This window comes from Abrus precatorius, unplaced genomic scaffold (genome assembly GCF_003935025.1).
Source record: "Abrus precatorius isolate BTA unplaced genomic scaffold, Abrus_2018 Scaffold6, whole genome shotgun sequence".
Taxonomy (NCBI): Eukaryota; Viridiplantae; Streptophyta; class Magnoliopsida; order Fabales; family Fabaceae; genus Abrus; species Abrus precatorius.
This window is the reverse complement of record NW_020874406.1, coordinates 19,369,888-19,390,635: the sequence shown is the minus strand read 5'-3', so window position 1 is coordinate 19,390,635 and position 20,748 is coordinate 19,369,888. Positions and strand designations below refer to the sequence as shown.

At 29.3% G+C, this 20,748-nt stretch overlaps 3 protein-coding genes across 3 annotated transcripts; 2 read left to right on the top strand and 1 right to left on the bottom strand.

Annotated features, from left to right (window-relative positions):
* Positions 1–5,015: 5,015 nt before the first annotated feature.
* LOC113870342 lies at positions 5,016–5,792 on the bottom strand. The gene has a single exon (XM_027506935.1). It carries the CDS (start codon positions 5,790–5,792, stop codon positions 5,016–5,018), a length of 777 nt encoding a protein of 258 aa, XP_027362736.1.
* A 2,793-nt stretch (positions 5,793–8,585) lies between these two features.
* LOC113870341 lies at positions 8,586–9,425 on the top strand. Its single transcript, XM_027506934.1, has 2 exons — positions 8,586–9,233; positions 9,318–9,425. The coding sequence occupies exons 1-2, from the start codon at positions 8,586–8,588 to the stop codon at positions 9,423–9,425; spliced, it is 756 nt and encodes a 251-aa protein (XP_027362735.1).
* Positions 9,426–13,713: 4,288 nt separating this feature from the next.
* LOC113870340 lies at positions 13,714–14,577 on the top strand. The gene is made up of 2 exons (XM_027506933.1): positions 13,714–14,346; positions 14,461–14,577. The coding sequence occupies exons 1-2, from the start codon at positions 13,714–13,716 to the stop codon at positions 14,575–14,577; spliced, it is 750 nt and encodes a 249-aa protein (XP_027362734.1).
* The last annotated feature ends 6,171 nt before the right edge of the window (positions 14,578–20,748 follow it).

Genomic DNA, 20,748 nt, shown 5'->3' with positions numbered 1-20,748 from the left:
CATTTCTCTTTATTAAATTGTTAACAAACATTTCTCATTTTATATATGGTAAAAATGACATATATCTAAAGCTGCCACGCGGAGCAGATGCTACACCACATTCATCATGTTAGTTATTCTACTCGATAATCATTTCGGTAAAGCTTTACTTAATACTCAAGCTTTTAAGATAATTATTTCTTGATATGATATTAACGATTATACAATTATGTTTAAGAATTTGACTGTTATTATTTTTTATTGCTCCTTGTTTATGATATAATAACATTCAATGCATCCTGTACCAAAGTGAGTATGGAGTGCTTTTCTTTTTCTTTTTCTTTTTCTTTTTGACTGCATTGGGATTTGGCTACATAGGCTTAGCATCAGTGGTGGAGATTTCCCTTCTTGTCCTCTTTTCAGCCAACCCCACCAGATGGATTTGCATTTTCTTGAAACTTTGAAGCATCACTTATATATTCAGTTGTTTTGCTCTCCCATAATTTGCATTAGATAGAGTTAAAGGAAGCTAAATTTGAAGTTCAGAAATTACAAGATGGCACCAATCAGCAAGTACTTCTTGATGCTCATCTCCTCAGTCTTGTACGTTTTCTGGGATGCGGCTGTGGTGGTAGAAGAATACAGTGCTCAAGATCTTATTGCCCTACCATTGTCTTCATTGGCTTTTACCCTCAACCACCTGGAACTTGCAATCTTTCTCTGAATCACAATCTCAATAGATGCACGTTTCTTGGATATCTGTTTGTAGGATCCAGTAATTTCTATGTCCAGAGTTATTATTTTCTTCATTTTCACCCTTAATTGTAGAAGGGATTTATGTTAGTTGCAAATTATTCTTATGTTCCTTTAAGTTTCAGAAAAATATATACTTGATATTTCTTTTCTTTTTAAATTTTACTCATTTTTAAAAATTTATAACGTAATATTATCACCTTTTTATTAAAATAAAGACCTTAATTTTGAATTTTTATGTTATTAACTTATTCTAAAATAAGAAAGAAACATTAAATACCATTTGAATAATTTGGATAAATTATAGTAATAAATTTTTACATTTTTCTGAGTTTTGAGGCTGGCCTACACTACGGATTTTTTTAACGCTAATTTATAAATACTTAAATTACGTGAACATCTAATTAATATCTTTTTTTACCACATGATATTATTTATCACAATCATTATAATATTTTTAGCTTATTTATTTTTATATAAACATCCATTTAAGTGTTTATAAAACATTGTTTAATTATTATTTTTTCAATTACCATGTAAACCTGGAATACTAGGTTATTCTTGGATATCTCAATTGTATTGTTAATTTAATTTTGAATGTGAAATATGAAAAGTAAAAAATGTTATTGTTATGACTTAATAACCATTGTCAAGAAGAATTGATTTTTGTAAAAAAAAAAAAAAAAAGTGCTAAATAATAGAATCTAATCATTTACAAAATTACTATGTAATTGTTTATGAAATTTTCTTACAAAAAAGGTGAGGAAGAAGGGACTTACAACTCATATAATGGATAACAAGTCTTACCAACAATCTAATCCTTTTACAATCTTTCATCTCACTTCTGAAGCCAATTTTTAAAAAATAAAAAACTTGATAGAGTTTTGTTCCAAAAAAAAAAAACTAAATTCTCTTAAATAGTTCCTTTGCTAATAAATTCACACTATATTTTTAGTTGAAATAATATTAGTTTGCACTAGATCAATAAAAATTATCTCATCCATAAAAAAAGATATGATGTAAAAGAAAATGTTCAAACTTTTAGATGAATCAACATTCTCTTAGTGCTAATAATAATAATAATACTACGCGATCCTACTAAGGCAATAATAAGGTTAGAGAATTCAATCAAGAAAAAATATGTCTCGAAGGCTTAAGAAAACTAATGACAAGGTTAAAAAATTATGAAAGCTAAAGAAGTTATTTAAATTTAATGGTAAATATACTTCAACATTAGTTAAGAGTCAAATGTCAAAGGAAACAAATTCCACCAATAAATCCAACTTATAAATCTCTCTAACTTTATGTTTTAAATAACATTTGTTTAGCATTTAATTATCAATAAATTATGTACATTTGAATGAAAATTCATTTTCTTTGCATTTGGATATAATTAGAATCTAGCATGATAAGTGTTTGGTTAGAAACTTCATTAGTGTTTCATTAGATGCCTATTAAATTTAAATTTTGCACCAACTTACTTCACTATAAATACTTTGTATACAAATACTTTTGATAAAATAAATATTTTAAATTTTAAATTTAAATATTTTCAATTCTTGAGTTAAACTATTTATAAATTTTGTTAAGATTTTCTCACACTTTTATGTAATCCTTTCTTGAACATGATGTGCCTTTTTCATCTCAATCTATTCTCTATCTTTTTTATTTTTCTTGATTTTGTTAAGATAGAAATTTTAATACGTTTGACAAAAACTTGAAAAATATGAAATTTGTATTCGATGGTTTGAATTACGTCAATTGTAAAATAATTTTATTATCCTTACAATTTTTTTTAAAATGCCAGTGTCCAAAGTCGATGAATGGAAAAATATATATCTACTTATGATCTATAATTAATATTAAAATTCTTTTATTATAATATTATATGATATTTTTAATGTTTTTACTACATTGTCTTCATTATATTTATATTTTACTTCATCTTCTTTATTCTAAACTTTTCAACTTTCTTTTTATTTTTATAATTATTTTTTAAAAAATACTATGAAAATAAAATAATTTTTATTAAAGTAAAAAAATTATTATTATATATATTTAATAGATAATATACATTAATATAATTCTCAACATATAATTTTTTTATTTTGATTATAAATTAGTATCAATAAATAATTTATTTAATTTAAATATCCAAATTTTTATAAAAATGTTTATTTAATTTTAAATTTATGCATAAAAATAAAAATAAAAATATTTACTTTCAAACTCTTAATTTTTTTATATGACATAGAAATTATGAAAAATTTGTTATATTTGAAATTTTACTAGAAAGTGATAGAAACTTAGAGCACCAGAGTCAATAGTATTTTTTTTAGTGTAAGTAAATATAACTTATTTTAACAATAAATTGTATACATATTAAGTAATTATGGTAACATGAAAAAAGATGACATGCACAGATAAAATAATAAATTAAATGCTTTAATTGTTTTAGCCAATCAAAAAGTTATACTTAATATTAATTTAGTATTCTAAATATTTATGATATTAAGTCATTGAAACATTTGATGACATAAAAATAACTTTTATTTCAATTAATAACTTAAAAAATTACTAATTTAATGTCATTTTAAGGATTTATTTAATATTATAATTTCCTTACTAATAAATTAATATCAAATGAGTTTATAAATAATAAATTAATTTTTTTAGAATAATTCACAATAATTTATTTATTAAATTATAGTTTGAAATAATTTTTAATATTACTATTCATATATTTTAAATGATTAATAGTATATAAATAAAATATTATTATTTTATAAACCCCGATGCAAAATCTAGTTACTTGTTGATTGTAAAAAAGTTTCAAATAATTATAGTAAAACTAATAACGAATACCATGTGTTTGATAACTTACAATGAATACTAATATTGTTTATCCATGAAATATCTGTCTCTTCTTCTCTCTTTCGAGTAAATGACTATCTAATAACCTATAACTGTTCAAGATTGAAAGTTCAATGGATGGACCATACTCCATTGGCTTTTATGATTACAAATGATCAACTACATATATAACCAAGTAAGAAAAACGAATTACATATGATTATATATGTATCAGTTGGAAGATTAGAAGATCTAAATTAGAGGGGACTCTTAATCAATGTTTTCCCTTGTGAACCTAATCTTTCTTGACTGAACTGAGTTGTCCTTGTACGAGGCACAAAAATACAACAAAAAAGAACAAAATGAAAGGGATCCAACATCCAATTGATTTATAAATATTTGAGAGCATGCAACAAGAAAAATAGAAAAGAAAACCAAAACAAGTTGCAAAAACCAAGCATGCACATGTAATTATTAACAGAAAATTAAAAAGATGAAAAAAGGTAAGAAACAGCAAGGAAGAGCCCACGAGAGGAGGAGGACGCCTTTGTTTATTTGTCTCCTATGATCTAAACATGATGATAAGAGTGATTTGATCTTCTCCATTTCATTCCCTCGTCCTTAGTTTTTCACTATCCAACATTACAACGACACCCCCATTCAATATTCCCAAATACATTGTTTTTATTTCTTTTTCCCTCTCTTTCTTTTCCTTGTCATTGTCATGAATTTACAAACAACACATTTTTTCACTTTTTTTTATAACCATTTTCAATTATTTCTATTTTTTATCACATTATTTATTACATCTTTTATTTTAAATTTTTCTCCTCACTCGTTTAACGCCCAAAATTTGTGTCAACTAGTCATTTTCCATTTACAAATATGCTCGCTTGATCGTTCACGAACCAAAAATATGCACAGACAGCAGAATCATTGGAGTGTTAATGCTACTTTCACATATATTTCTCACAACAGAGTTTATATTAATAAAAGAGACAAAAAAAAAAAGGAAATAAAATAATAGTTTTATAAATCTTAACTTCTAGAGATGAATTTAAATATTTAAAAAACATTTATTACATTTAAAATTAAAAATATTATAAAACCTTTTTTCTTCTTTTTTTAATAAAACCAATAAAATAAATAATACCAAAGAGGGAGGAGATATAAAAAAAGTGTTCCGAAAATGTGTTACTAGAATAATATCTTTCAAACCATAATGATCCCTTGAGGCTGGTTGAAAGAGTGTTAAATGAAAGGAAGGAACAGAGATAGGAAACGAAAAGAAGAAAGAAAAAAGTATGAGAGGTAAAAAAGGAAAAAAATAAAAAATAAAAGATGGGCTTGCCAAATATAATAATTGATATTCAAATTAGGAGGAATTGGCAAGGGAATTGAGCATGAAGGAGACAATAAAAATAAAAAATTTATTTTTTGCTTTTAATCTTCCCATTACAGAATAGTGAACCAAATCCGAAGAAGCTCTTAGAAGCTTTGCGACGGGGAAGATTCAAAACAGGACTAATGCGAACAGCATTACCAGCAGAAGAGCCACAATTTTTCTTTAAAGAAGGCTTTTGAGCGGAATCATAGAAATAATATGCACTTGAACTTGCTGAAGACGATGATGACAAAGACAATGACAACGATGAAGCAGAGGACTGTTTCTGCAGCCTATGCCTCTCTGCATTTCCCCTTCGAATAAGGCCATGTTTTGGCGTGTTCGGTGCCGAGCCAGTTGAATAGCTTCGTGACAGAAACTGCAAGGAAGAACGAAGCAAGCGTTTCCCACGTGTGGCCCCATCACAGTTCAAACTGCTGCTACGCCAGAAATGTTTGGAAGAAGAATTGGGCTTATCATGTTCTTGGGTGTCGTCATCATCTGGCTCTGACAAGAACTCTTTGAGCCTCTTCTTTTGCGTGTTGAAATGGGGTTGATGATGGGGCTGGTGTGGTGGGGCTTTGGAAATTCTGGTGATTTGCTTGGGAACGATTTTGCCGTTGGAGAAAAGCTCGTCCGCTGAAGAGAGTTTGTGTGGGACGCCGTTTGTGATGCAGAAAACGAAGTCTGAGCTCGAGTCTAATATGCACGTGTCTTGCTTACGAGGGCTTTCAACTGAGATTGTGTTTTTGGGGTCTTGCGAGAATGAAATGCGAGGGCTGATTCCAAAGCCTGCTTTCTCTGAACACACATTTATTGACATCATTCCAAAGGTTTTTGTGTTTGGATTTGATGTTTCGAGATGGAAATTAATGGGAATGAAAGGGGTTTTATGATTTATGATTATGATTTATGCGGTTGGGGAGTTCAGAAGCTGCAGGTTTAGTCAGACAACAAAGAGAGCAAAAGGAGTGTATGTAAACCAATCTCAGAATGTCCTCTCAATGCCAGAGCAGAGCAAGAGAGAGAAGAGAATTTACAACAACTACAAGTCTCAAAATTACATTTTAATGTGAAAATTATAAAACATGAATGATGAAAGCCTGAATTTACCGCAGAATCAATCAATCATGAGCATGAAAAGTAGGGTCTTGCGGAAACAAATAGACAACAAATGATCTTAATTCAGCAAATTATTGGTGCATGATTAGGAACGATAGTACCGCACCTCCGGTACTTCTCAAGTAATATTCCAACCTCCTTTATAAATATATAGAACCATATGTTCCCAACAATTTTATTAACTTTTATACCCGAACTTTTTATATAAATATTTTTTTAATAAAATTTATCAAATCAATATTTCAATAAACTATTTCTTTATATACTTAAAATATAAAATTGACTACACATCACAGTTAATGTTGCCAAATAAGTCAAACTTACTACAAAATAGATTAACTTGCCTCATTATTTTTAAAGTGAATTAAATATTTTTAGTCCAACTGTTTAAAGATGGAAAGACAAATTAACAAGTTGATTACTAAAGAATATTTTTTTAAAAAAATTATAAAATGGATTGAGGGCAGGAGATTAAAAGTCAATTTTCTTAAAGTTAATATAAAAACTAAAATATCATAAAAATATTAAAATAATATTTTTATATCAATAAAAAAATCATATTTTATTTTAAAAATTAAAAGATAAGTCTAATGAGCCGACCTGCCATTGGCCTACATTTCGATAGGCAAAATCAAGAATTAGGCTAAGTGGGTTGATGATGATAGAACCTTCAATCCAACCTTTATGATTGTACTGAATCCACTTTTCAATATGCTCATTAGCATGCCATACTTCTCCTATTTAAATTAGAGTTTGAAATCAAACAAGATACATAAGGATGACTCAAGTAATATCATCTATTCAAATTCAATTACTTTTGCTGTGGAACATTTCCAAAACAGGTATTGTAGCCTTAGGTTGAGTCAATTTAATAATAGATAACTATTACAGTTAAAACTTTTCATTTCCTTTCAAAACTTATTTAAAAGAAAGACAAGTTAGTACTTCTTAGTTTATATGAATACATTAAGAAAAAAAAATATTTATTCAATGTTATTAATAATTAATTTAATTACTTGTTTATGAATTCATACTTATACATAATAAATTAACTTTTGTATGTTCTATAATATAATAATTTAATTTATATAATAATAAAATATTTTAAATTATTAATTCAATAATAATTGAGGTTACGATAGAATTATGACCACATAAAAAAGAAAAAAAGACACAGTTATGTAGGAAAATTTGATGACAATGAGTTATAAGTAACGTTTATTAAAAAAAATACCTTAAAATAACTTCAATTAAAAAATAATATGTAGAACTAGATTTAGATTCAAGAATCATCAACATAGAGAACATTAATATCTTAAGACATCTATTGAAAAAAAAATTACTTTCTAAATAATATTATAAATTTATTTTAATTTTAAAAGAATTATTTTACTGCAAAAGAAAGTAATTCACATTTTTTATTTTTTGTAATTTTATTTTTAGTTTTATAACTTAAAAAAGATATAATTTAATAATTTATTTATAAAAATATTTTTATTTTTATTTTTGAGATAAAAGAAATGAATTTAAAAAAATTCATTTTTTATTTCAAATCAGATTAAGAAAAATAATATTTTATTTATATTAAAAAAGTAAGAAAATATCAATTTATTTTTTGTCTTTTGAAATTTAAAATTAGATTATATATATTGTTTTAGAAAAAAAAAATTGAACTCGACGGTTACATATCTTTCGTTGCAATCTTGTAATCTAAATCACGTAGTTTTCTCAATTCTCGTAATGATTAATTTTAATTTGAAAATTACATCGACTCATTTGGAAAAATTAAATTTAAAAATTTGATAAAATTTTCTTCTTAAAGAAGGTGATTAATTCTAAATTGGAAATAAAATAAAAAATACGGATTTTTTATTTATACAAAAGTTTATTTTATTTGACAATATTTTTGTTCGTATGATTTATAAAAAAGAGAATATTTTCAAATTCCTTGTTGAGGTATATGATCAGTTTCTTGTTTTCTATTGGTACAATCTGTTAAATAAAAAAAAAATTATTAATCTAATAATATAAAAAATTAAGAAATTAATTTCTAGTGTCTTTTTTTTATTGTTTTGAAGTAAAAGATAAAATAAAATTTATGAATGAGGAGGGTGTTTAGAAGTTCATATTAAACCGGAGCATTTTGAGGTGTTAGTTTCTTTTTCATATTTTTTAACTTAATTTTTTATTTTAAACTTTTTTTTATAAGTTATATTTTTATTTTGCATTGGAGAACAAGCCTAACTAGAGAACACCGAAAATTACCTAGGGAGCAACATAGCATATATCATCCGCTACCTGAACTCAACTCAAGGATCCAAAATCCAAAAACCCGAATATAAAACCCGCTTCCTCTCCCTATTTACATCCACCTCATTAACTTCAAACTTTCTTCACCTGTGTACTCCCAGATTCTCCCGAGAAAATTTTCAGCTTTTTTCTTTTCTTTCTTCTTGCACTTGCCGTTTTTCTTGATACCTTTTACTACCGGTTAATGGTACTATCGGGTTTCGAAGAAGAGAAAGGGTCGATTCCGGCGCTGAAGTCCATGGCGACCAGTCTCAAGCAATCGAACCCTCTTTACGATTTTTCGTTGCCTTTCTTGCAATGGGGTAGCCAGAGACGAAAGAGGAGCGGTGATCGGCGTTCTTCAGGGTCAAGCTCCGACGAGTCGACAGTGACGCGGAAGCGGGTGTTCGAAGCTGCTAGGAGTGAAAAACGACGTGTTATCGACGATAATGGGGTCGCGGCGGTGAGGCAGAAGCTGATGCATGATCTGAAGACAGAATCAGATAGAATGAAAGACGCGATTTTGAGGAACGGAGAAAAAGAAGAAGAAGAAACCGTGATGCCGTGGAATCTGAGGAAGAGAAGAGCAGAGGATAAGGGTCCGATATCCGCCGGAGGTAATGGTGAAATGTTGAAGATTGATGACAGGAAGCAAAATCGCTCGTCGCCGGTGAGGCCTGACGGCGCCGTCAAGTTACCGCAATTGAGAAGCAGTTCCGACAAGACGGAAAGGGTTAAGTTCTCCGTACAGTTGACGAAGAAGGAGATCGAGGAAGATTTCATTAAGCTGTTGGGTCAGAAGCCGCCGCGGAGGCCCATTAAGAGGCCCAAATTTGTGCAGAAGCAATTGGATGTTAGTATGATGCATTTCACACCTTAACGTTGATGCGTATTTGGTTTTTGTTTAACACCGCGATGTGGTTTGATTTTTGTGCAGACACTTTTCCCTGGCTTGTGGTTAACGGAGGTTATGGCTGATTCTTACAAGGTTCTTGAAGTTGCTGAGAATGGCAAGGCGCGTCACTTTGGGAAGCGGAAACTGTGATATAGGATTTTTTTTTACTCCTTTCTCGCTTTGAATGTTAATATTAGTTCATTCTTTTGTTTATAAGAATAATTCTATAGGCAATTGAATTGTGAAGGAGAACACTGTAGTTAGTCATACTCCCTGCTCATGATTTTTTGGGGCTTCCTTGAAGCCCAGCCGAAATATCAGAGTTTTAGGTTTTCATTTGATGATAGAAAGTATTGAAATTTATAGTCTAGTCTCTTATTTCCCAGTTCAGTTTCTTGTAAATTTGACTTACTCTGTTATTCCTTACAGTGGTGCATATGCATTGCCTTACTGTTGCCTTTTGAATTTGTCTCCCAAATCCCATCACTAAATGCTATTATTTGCTGAACTTTAAATATCATAACAGTTTTTTGTATTGCTTACTTAAATTGCAATTCAAGGTAAGATTATGTTCTTCGCGCTGCTGGTTCATGTTCACTTTTATTTATTAGTTGAACCAGGAACTTTTATGCCCTTTCTGAAAGTTTTGATTATACCACATGCTTATGTTTTACGATATTAGTTTACCAACACATGAATAATCTATTAGATGTTTGAAAACTAGGGGATTTGGTGGCACAAACAAATACCCCTGCATCAGCAGCAACGTTTTGTTTCGAATTCCCATTATTGAACACCGCAAAATGTGTGTAGATTAGTCATGAAATTACAAATATGAATGCTATAAGAAATCTTGTGTATAAAAAATCGTGTGCTTTCTAATGTCATTCACTTGGTTGGATATTCGGGAACAGATGAGGTTGAGGTTGTTTAATTCGAATATCTGATGGAACTAAGCCTTTGATGCGAAACGTGCCATAACCTAGTGGAGAGTCGATGACAAGCTGAACGAGGGATTCAAGTTAGCTGAAAATTACATGCATGAAAAATTAAGTTATTCAAGTGTCAAAAGTTATATGCCAAAGTTGTTTTTTGTTGAATCTTGAGATATTGAACATTATACTGATTTGGATTGATCTTATGATGTCTATAACTCAATTTCGTTTTCTTTTAGTTAAATACTAAGCAGGCCACTAGAACCAGGGGCCAAGACATATATTGAACTTAATATAGAAAAGTATAAAAATCATTTGACAACCCACCCATGAGAGAGAGAGAGAGAGAGAGAGGAAGGAAGAGAATGAAGATGAAAGGATTGAGGTGATAAATTATATAATAAAAAAGAAAAAATATGAAACGAGAATAAAAATTAAGGATTTGGATTTTTTGCTGTAAAATGTATGATCAGTGTAATTGAATGTAAAATATTAATATTTTGCAATTGTATAAATTATATATAGTTTATGAATTCAATAAAGGTCAATGGGTGTTGAGTTTGAGTCTCATTTAAACACTCGAAAGGAAAATTTTGTAACTTACAGTGCTACCTTGATTTATACATGTAAAAGATATTCATGCTCTAAACAAAATAATTTCCTTCAAGTCAGAAGATTAAAGAAGTGAAAAAAAATTCAGAAAGTTGTATAGAAAAGCCATTATTCCGTTCTTCTAAAATTCTCCATTTGGCTGCCATAAGGAATGCTCACCCTTTAATACAGCCACTGATACGGTTCAAGAGGCAGCCCCACAGCACCTTACCAATACCTTTTACCAATCACCAACCTGAAATTACATTTGCATGTTTCTATTATGTCAACCCTGCATAAAATAATTCATCAGTACACAAGCACCATATATAGCTTCAAAATTTCTACACCATTCTTACCTTTGGGATAAGCACATTCATAGCAGCCACTTTCTTTATTATTTAATTCATCATCACTCATTCTTTGGGAATCTTATAAACAAATCACAGGTTTCTCAAACTTCACCTCTGTTAGCTATCGGCATAACTGACACAGCAAATCAATACCAACAACAACTTAACAAATTTAAAAGTCTTGTTCGTGCTCAAATAAATACTCAGTCCCTCGTTTCACATCATTATCCAACTAGGTTATGCAAAATTATGCAAAATTTAAAAGTCTTAAACAATAATGTAGCATAATTACGTTATGCAACATGTAAGTGATCGATCTAATCATCATGGAATAAAATATTTATTTAGAGTACAACTCCAATAAAATATTCAGTCCATTCGGGTAAGTTCGTGGCATATAGTGAATTAAGTTTAAAAAGTCTAAATCTAATTTCAGTTTGTAAAATAATTCTCAAAATAAATAAAATCTAATGTATTTATGAATTCTTACAAGCTTATTTTGCTTCAGACTTAATTAAATCAATTTAAAAAATTCAAATTTAATTTTAGATAAAAATATAAAGTTTAAGTCTCATATTTTATTAAACAAATTTAAATTAACTTAGTTAGACAAACCTATTTAGTAACTTTAATTTAAAGCTCTCAAGCAAGTACTTGCTTTAAAAATTATTTTTTGAAAAGCTTTATTTATTTGGAGGCTAATTAAAGCAAATGTTTCACTACTCTAATTGTTTACTATGATTCTGTTTAAGTAAATTTATAAAAAAAAATTATAGAAAAAAGTATAAATAATGAATAATTTTTTAATTAAAAATAATTTATTTCTTCAAATTTTAGAGAAACTAAATGAGAGATGTTATTAAAAAATTTTAAAAAAATAATAAATATAAATTATTTTTAATTTATAAGAAAAATGTTATTCATTTTTTATACTAATTTTTTTTTATATAAAAAGTTTATCCTAACACGGTGTAATTTAAGAATAAGGCAAATGCTTCACTTGTTTTAGGTTTGGGCCAGCCTAAATCTCTCTTCTCTCATTGTCTCACTGTCCAACCTTCCTTTCGTCGCTAAGCAGTAGCTTCCACTGTTGTAGATCTAATCCTTGCCTTGCTAGTTGCTGCCCTCTCCTCCCAAAATTATCAACCTTTTTTTATATGCTGAGTTATATATATCAATTTAAATTTTTATATTTTTCTAATTTTATTTAATATATATTTATTCTTCATTAAAATTTTAAAGAATCCTATAATATATTTGTAATTATTTATTTTAAATAACTAAATTTAGTGATATTTGTACCGTGAACGAAAAAATTATTAAATAAGAGAAAAACAATACACAAATTTAAGACCTACCGAGTTGCTTACTTTGAGCCCTTGAAATAAAGATTTCACAGGGAAACTTAAATATAAGTTTTGAAGTACTTTTAGTATTATTTTTATTTAAAATTAGATTTTTTCCTTAATAAAAAATACATATTAATTTTAAGATAAATATTTAAAAAAATAATTTAATTTTAAAAAATAACATTAAAAATACTTTAAAAACTGTATTTCAGTTTCATTTTTTAAAATAAAAAAATCACATTCATTCAATTAGGCTTTAATTGTATTGAGGTTTTCTTTAACCATGTTACCATTGCATAAATAAAAAGTGCCTTAAAATTTTTCACAAAATTTATCCGTATTAAATAAAATTTCCACCTTTTAAATGGGTCTAACGTCGAACTACATTTATAAAACAAATCATTGTAAGCCAAATTAAAATCAACCATACAAAACTTAAATATTTTAGTTATCATGTTTTAGTAAATTTTATTTTAATTATTTTAAATAATTTTTGGTCCTTTTTTTTGTAATTTTTGTTTTTAAGTTTTTTACTGATTGAGTGTGTTAAGATGGTGTCAACTGTTAAGTTTTGTCAGAATATGTCAATTAAAAAAATTAAATATAATATGTTTTTAAATATAGAGACTAAAACATGATAATAATTTTAAAAAATTCATAAGAACTACACATTTTTAAACTTCAGAAAGACACAACTCTAGAATCCACGTGGTCACCCGGAGTCAAGTAAAGAACCACAACCACACTGAGAGAGCAAAACATTTCCATTATACTCTAACCCAAGGATCAAAGTTAAGTAAATCTTTAAATTACTTCTCAAAATTATATAAATTAAACATTTCAATTCCTAAAATTTTAAAATTTTCATTAATCTTAAGTTTTAAATAAGAAATAATTGATTTTAACATTTTGTACTGAATTTTCTAATACAATTAAAATAAATCCTAGAATGTGAGGAATTTTTAACTGAATTACTCAACTCATGCAGTGTTAAACTAGTTTTGCAATTTAATTGATCAACAACATTCACAATCCAATAACCCGAACGTTCAAACCGACTCCTACTCCTATATAAACCATTTTCTCTCGCATAAGCATTTCCCGGTCACTTTGCAAATCGCCACCAAAAAAGTCACAAACACACAATCCTTCTGTGCGAGAAAATTTTCACTCTTTTCAATCGCTGCCATCCACTTTCCACTTCTGGTAAATGGTGTTGCGGGGTTTGAGCGAAGACAGAGGGGCCAAGTCCATGGCGACCACTCCCAACCGATTTCACAATTTCTCCTTGCCCTTCTTGAAGTGGGGGAAGCAACGAAAGATGAGGTGCGCCACCGCCGAATCTTCCGTTGGCGGTGATCGGCGTTCTCCAGGATCCAACTCCGACGAATCCACGGCGAAGATGGAGTTGGAGCCTGCGAGCGACGCAAAACGGCGATTCGTTGACATCGACGACGAAGACGACGACGACGACGGTATTGCGGCGGTGAGGCAGAAGCTGATACTTGATCTGAAGACCGAAGCAGATAGAATGAAAGATGCGATTTTGAGGAACGAAGAAAAAGAAGAAGACGCTGTGGTGCCGTGGAATCTGAGGAAGAGGAGAGCGAACTGTGCGGCTTCCGTTGCCGCCGCCGGTGATCGGAAAGGGTTAAAGATTGATGAAGAGAAACGGCGTTGCTCGTTGCCGAAATTGAGAAGCGGTTCCGACACGACGGAAATGGTGAAGTTGTGTGTTTCGTTATCGAGGAAAGAGATTGAGGAAGATTTCGTGGAGATATTGGGCCGGAAGCCGCGGCGGAGGCCCAATAAGAGGCCCAGAGTTGTGCAGAAGCAATTAGATGTAAGTTGCATTGGTTTATGTGTAACGTGATATAGCAATGTTTAGTTTCCGTTAAGGAGTTTGTTGGAGGGGAGGGGAGGGTTTAACGCCGTGATTTTCGTTATTCTTTTGCAGACACTCTTCCCTGGGTTGTGGTTAACGGAGATTACGGCTGATTTGTACAATGTTCTTGAAGCCGCTGAGAATGGCAAGGCGCATCACTCTAGGAGGAAGAAAATATGTTTGATTTAGGATTTTGGATGTTACTCCTTTAAACCGAATAATATTTACAAAATCAGAAGTAAGCTACTTCACTTTCTCAGCTTACACATTTCCTCACCTTAGAACACTTAAATCCTGTAATTTTTGTCCACTATTTTCTTCTCTTGCTTTTGATGCTAATATTAGTTAGATATTTCTAGTTCATTCTTTTGTTCATAAAAAGAACATTGTAGAAATGTAGTTAGCTAAACTTTTTACTCTGCTTATGATATTTCCATTGGTACATGGTGGTACTTAAATTCAAATGTGGTAGCCTATATAGTCTCTTATCTCCTAGTTAGTGTGATTTGATTGACTTTTATTATGTGAAATGCATTTGATAGTTGCCACAGAACACTCTTCCTTCTTACTGGTTTTTAGTTTTTACTTCAGGAAAAATGTTGTTTTACATCCATAGTGAGATAACTTTTGCTTTTGAGCACTAATTCTGAAACGCGTGCATACAAATATGAGAGATAAATATATAATTGTATAGTGTGTAAGGTGTTATTTTTTAAATGTTTAATAGCAGAACTGTTTTACATCGTCTCCCGAATCCCTTTTAGTAGATGCTCTGTTTCTTCATAACTGGTGCTGGTTTGACTCATATCATGAAACAGAAACTCAGTTTATGTAGCACCACCCTGCTCTCCTCTTTGGCAGGAGTTGCTGATTGTTGAACTTCAAATATGTTAGCAGTTCTTTGAATTGCTCACTTGAACTTGAATTCAGAGTAAGATTATGTTTTTCACGCCACATTCACTTTATTTATTTATTGAAAATATCTTATCTGCTACTTGTATTCCATCCATTTAAGGTTTGACAATAGCATATGCTTATGTGGGGCTATGTGCTACGATGTTAGTTTACCATTTTTCTGAAGAAACTAATTAATATTTTAACCGTATTTTAATGTGTATTTTCAAGTAAGTAATAAGAAAAATAAATAATATTTATTAGAAATTATGATAAATATTTAATTTTATCCAAATTATTTTTGTTAGATCCTTCTTCCTCCTTAAATGAAGCTTTTGGGAGAGAGTTTAATTTTTCTGCTACGTAATTAATTTTCTTTTTCCACTTACTAAATAAAAATATTTTTGTTGATTAACTAATAAATCCCAAGCAAATAAATAATTTTAGTATCAAATTCATGTTTATCAAAATATGTAGCTTCACTTTAAATAAAGGTACATAACGATAAATATATATACAATTAATAGACTCAAACACATTTGACCGATTGATATTTGGCTTAATTTCAATTCTAAAAGAAGTGAATTTAGGAATAAACACTGATATGGAGATTAAAATTCAGTTTTAATTAAATGACTTTATAAAAGATTAAAATTCTTTTTTAATTAAATGATTGAAGTGATGCAAAATAAAAAAAAAATGGTAATAAAAATAAACAAGAATAAATAATATGGAGATTTTGGAAATATTTAGATACATAATTTTCTATTTTTGAGTTTTGTGAAATAAATGAAAAGATAAGAATATTTATTATCTCAAAATCATACAAAAATATTTACTGCATATTTTTATAGTAATTTAAAATAGTTTAATGTTTCTTAACTTGTATTCTTAGATACAGATTAAGAAAATAAAATTTAAAAAATTAATTATTAGTAACTATATAATAAAATTATTAGTAGTATTATTTCTAAAATATTTTTCTCTCTCACACGCGAATTTGATTCTCACTCACTCGCTGACCCTCACAAATTACAGATACAACATGAGGTACACGTGGACACACTCATTTTTCCTTCCCTGATGCAACTAACACCCCCATGCACATAACAAAACTGGGGTTATATAAGAAAGAGATTTATTTTTACCAGATCGAAATTCTTTCCTCATTTTGAGCCTTTTTATTATTCTCTCAAAATTGACCTTGTCAAACACATCTGATATGCAATTTCATTAATGGTTTAATAATAATGACATTTTGATCTGTTATAATAATTTCAGTTAATCCTTGACCATTATCAAAAATCCTGTGCTTGCTTGGACTATTGAGTAGTATAGAAAAATCTTCATCTAAAAAAAGGAGGCTATTCCAATAAACAGAAAGAATGGACCATACACGTCCAGTAAACAACTATAACAATTAACGTAAACCAACCTATCCAAATCTCTATCTTAGACATTCTTACCCTTCCGATTCTTGTTTCTTTTGCTCTTCCAATAGTTAGGCACGGGGGGTTCAGGGACCTTGTACATATCAGCTGTAACCTCTGTTAACAACAATCCAGGAAAAACACTCTGCGCAAAACTCAAAACTTTTGTGTTAATTATATCACACCATCAAACATAAAAAGCAAAATTGTATTGACATATTTTTTATACTAAGTTAAAGTACGCAAAAAAAAAAAAAAAAAAAAGAGTTGTAATCGATGATTGATAAAAAAAGGAAGAAAGATAACGGTGCTGATAGTTGAGAGTTTATCAAAACACAGTAAACATCTCATTATACTTTCTCTTCTATTTATTTTTCAGGCTTTCTTTCTTAACCTACTTTTTGAACGTACAATCTGTTTGCTTTTATCTTCGTAAACTCCGTTTACATAATTTCCCATACACATTGATGTAGGTTTTGTGAAAGGATTTCCAATTGCAGTAAAATTCAGTTCCCACTACTAAAAATATAGGCTTGTTTCTTATATTGGTCAACAAAATATAAGCTTGTAAAATGGATGAAGGACAGAGAGAACGGAAAAAATGAAACTGAACTCACATCGACTTGCTTCTGCACAAGGTTGGGCCTCTTCTTGGGCTTCCTTGGTAACCGACGGCCCACAATCTTCATGAAATCTTCCTCAACCTTCTCTCTCGATAACTGCACAGAAAACTTCGCCCTCTGCGTGTTCCAGGAATCCCTTCTCCGTTTTGGTTTAACGGCGCTGTCAACCCGCTCCCTCGAGGTGCAATTGCGTTTATTCCCATTGCCACCGTCAACAAACGGCGTTCCCGGCGCTTCTTCTTGCTCCTTGTTTTTCCCCAAAATCTCGTTTCGTATCCTATCCGCAGCAACATTCAGATCAAACACGAGTTTCTTCCTCATTGTCTCTATATCGTAATCATCTCCACCGTCGATTCGTGGCGTTGTCTTTCTCGTCGTTCTCGTCGAGTCGTCGAACTTAGTCGCCGGAGATGGGGAAGCGTCACCGGCGGTGGCTTTGTTTGTGCAATGGCTCTGAGAGTCGAGAAGTGAAACGGTGAAATCGCGAAAACGTAACTTGAGTCTCTTGGGACTCGACGGTGATGGAATGATCCATCTCTCTTCAGTGGGACCCGATAACAACATAAAGAAAAGAAAGAGGGAAAGAAAACCCTACACTCTGCGGCAAGCGTTGAGGGTTGAAGATTTTGAAAGGAATAAGAGAGAAAGAGGATCCTTGACGTGAATGATAATGTGTTTAAGCAAATTAAATAGGTTAACGAGACGATAATATGGGTTTTGGGGTTGGCTTGGGATTATTGGGGATCAGGTTTTGCATATTGCACCCCATCCTACGTCTTTTCTTCTTTCTACTTACTTTTTCCTCATGGTAAATTCGTGGCCAGCTTGAAGAATATATATGCTGTTATCTTAAATTCTTTTAGATAAACACTAATTTTTATTGTAAATATAACTATTATTGAGAAATTGTATTTGTAAATTAAAAACTGTATAATTAAGATAGAAATAAAACGAGAAGGAAAAATAGCGAGAGAGAGAGAGAAAGAGAAAGGAATATGGGATAAAATACTTAATGTGATGGAATGTGATAAAAAAAAAAGTTATAAAATGTGTTGTACAGAATTTATTATATAAATAATATAACACATTACTATTTATCACTGTGGTTATATTATAATAAATACTTAAAATGTCTTTGTATATATTGAATAATAATTTAAGAATTTGGTGACGGTGTATTAAATTATACATTTTAATGTTGTATATCTTTAAATAATTGCATATATTTTATGTTTACATATTTTTAAATGAATTTTTTTTTATGATTTAAATGAAGTTATTTCATCAACGAAAGTTAATTTGAGTGATAAGTAATTTGATATCACTTAAATAAAGTCTTGAGCACAATTTTCATTAGATTGGATTAAATTTGATAAAAAAAAGTAAAATTGTTTTATAATTTGTTGATTCTCATCAAATTTTTAAAATAAAAATTAAATTTTGGTTGATAAATATAAATAATTAATTTATTTTTAAAAGGTGAAAAATATAAATACTTGAGGGGGAGAAATAGATTTTTAAATAATAATGAAAAAAAAAAGTGAATTTCAATATAAAAACATAACGTATCAAATTTTGAGGATAAAAGAAATGATGATGAATTTTTAGAAACTTTTTATTTTTTTGCATATAAATGATGGTGAAAAATAGTGTTAACAAATATTAATGACATTTTTACGTTCAAATATGAAAATTCAATTTCATAATGTAAGGTTTTATTCTTACCTTTGGCATGAAACATTTGAAAAAAATAAAAAGATTAGAAAAAACTCTTTTGAGGCACGAATCGTTGCAAAGGCCTAAACGAAGAAAGTTTTTAGTTAGAGCGAGACTCAACATGTTCGCATTGAGACCTACGACTTAGTTTAACTAAATGGGTTTAACGAGTCAAGGTATAAGTTGAATTAAATTAAAAAAGGAAAAAAAAAATCAAATTCTCACCTTTCACAGAAAAAATGAACATGATTTTGGTAAATTGTTAAAATATATTAAAATATTTAATTCTATCTTGGATTGTTATTTAAAATTATTTTCCTTAATTTTGTCATGATCTTTTAGGATATATTCCTTATTGTATTTCCTTATTTTATCATGATTTATTTCTTTAATTAGTTAAGATTATGGTTAATGTAAATAAAGATGAATGCTTTAAGTTTTACCGTGAATATCTCAAAATATTATAATACATCTAATTAATATTATTTTTAATTTTTTCTTTTATACCTAAAATATCATAATTTGAATACAAATAATGACCCTTGAATAAGGATTAGAATACACAAGATAATCTATATTTGGAGTCAATAGGACATGGCTTGAATGAGACAAATATTTGAAGTTTTAAGGTATCAAAGATGTTACAAAAATAATGTGAACAAAATGGTTGGATATCTTAGTATCTAAACCCTGATCAAATAACAGAGGAATCCATAAATTTACCGGAATATATAAATCAGGAATTTCCATATAGGCTCTCATTTTGAACAATATAAGAACAGTTAAACCAAAATTTAAATAGCAAAACGTACCTCTCCTTCAAACATGCAATCGTTCTTAAACCACTTCACTTGGAAGTGTATCCAACCAAGTCAAATACCACATGAATCTGCTAGTCAACATCACTTTGGGCTATATCCATGTTAATACTGCTATTTAATTCGTGCGACTTTAATTGCTTCATTAATATATAGATGGTTTTGCTGTATCTCTTTATTATTATTATTATTATTATAGTATTAAATTCTTTTTTAAAATATATTGTTAGACCTATTGGGCGGTATCGAGTATATGGTTGATTTGTTTTAACTCTGGATAATTTTTGTAAGCACTCTTTATTTTTCAGTTGGAAAATTAATTCTTGCACCTTTTAAAGTAAAATATGTATTTTAATAAAAATCTACAATTTGAATTAATTTATGTACGTACTTAACTACATCTAACGATTCAAATAATTATATCAAAATTAATTATATTTAATTTACTTTAATTAAACAGCACAAGTTCTGTTTTGGAATAACACGTTTTAAAAGTGGTGATTTCACATTGAGATTTTATAGCAAAAAAAGTTTGGACTTGTTAGTTTATTTTAGAAAAGTGGTGAGTAAAACTTTTATAAAGTCATATCAAACTTTAGAAAAAATGAATTATATCAAATAAGTAAGCTACATAATCAGATTTAAAAAATAAATAGCACATCTATAACATAAAACTTAACCTTACCAGGGAATACCATTTAAAGTGGCAAGGTTACAAAACTAAATTAAATCATCTCCAAAATATTTATAGCAACTAATTTTGGTCTATATAAGCAAGAAGTGAATGTCTTGCAATTATAGTTTTAAACACTTCTTCTACCACATACTCATCCTTAATCACACATCATCAATGCCCACTAACGTTGAACTAATCCTTAA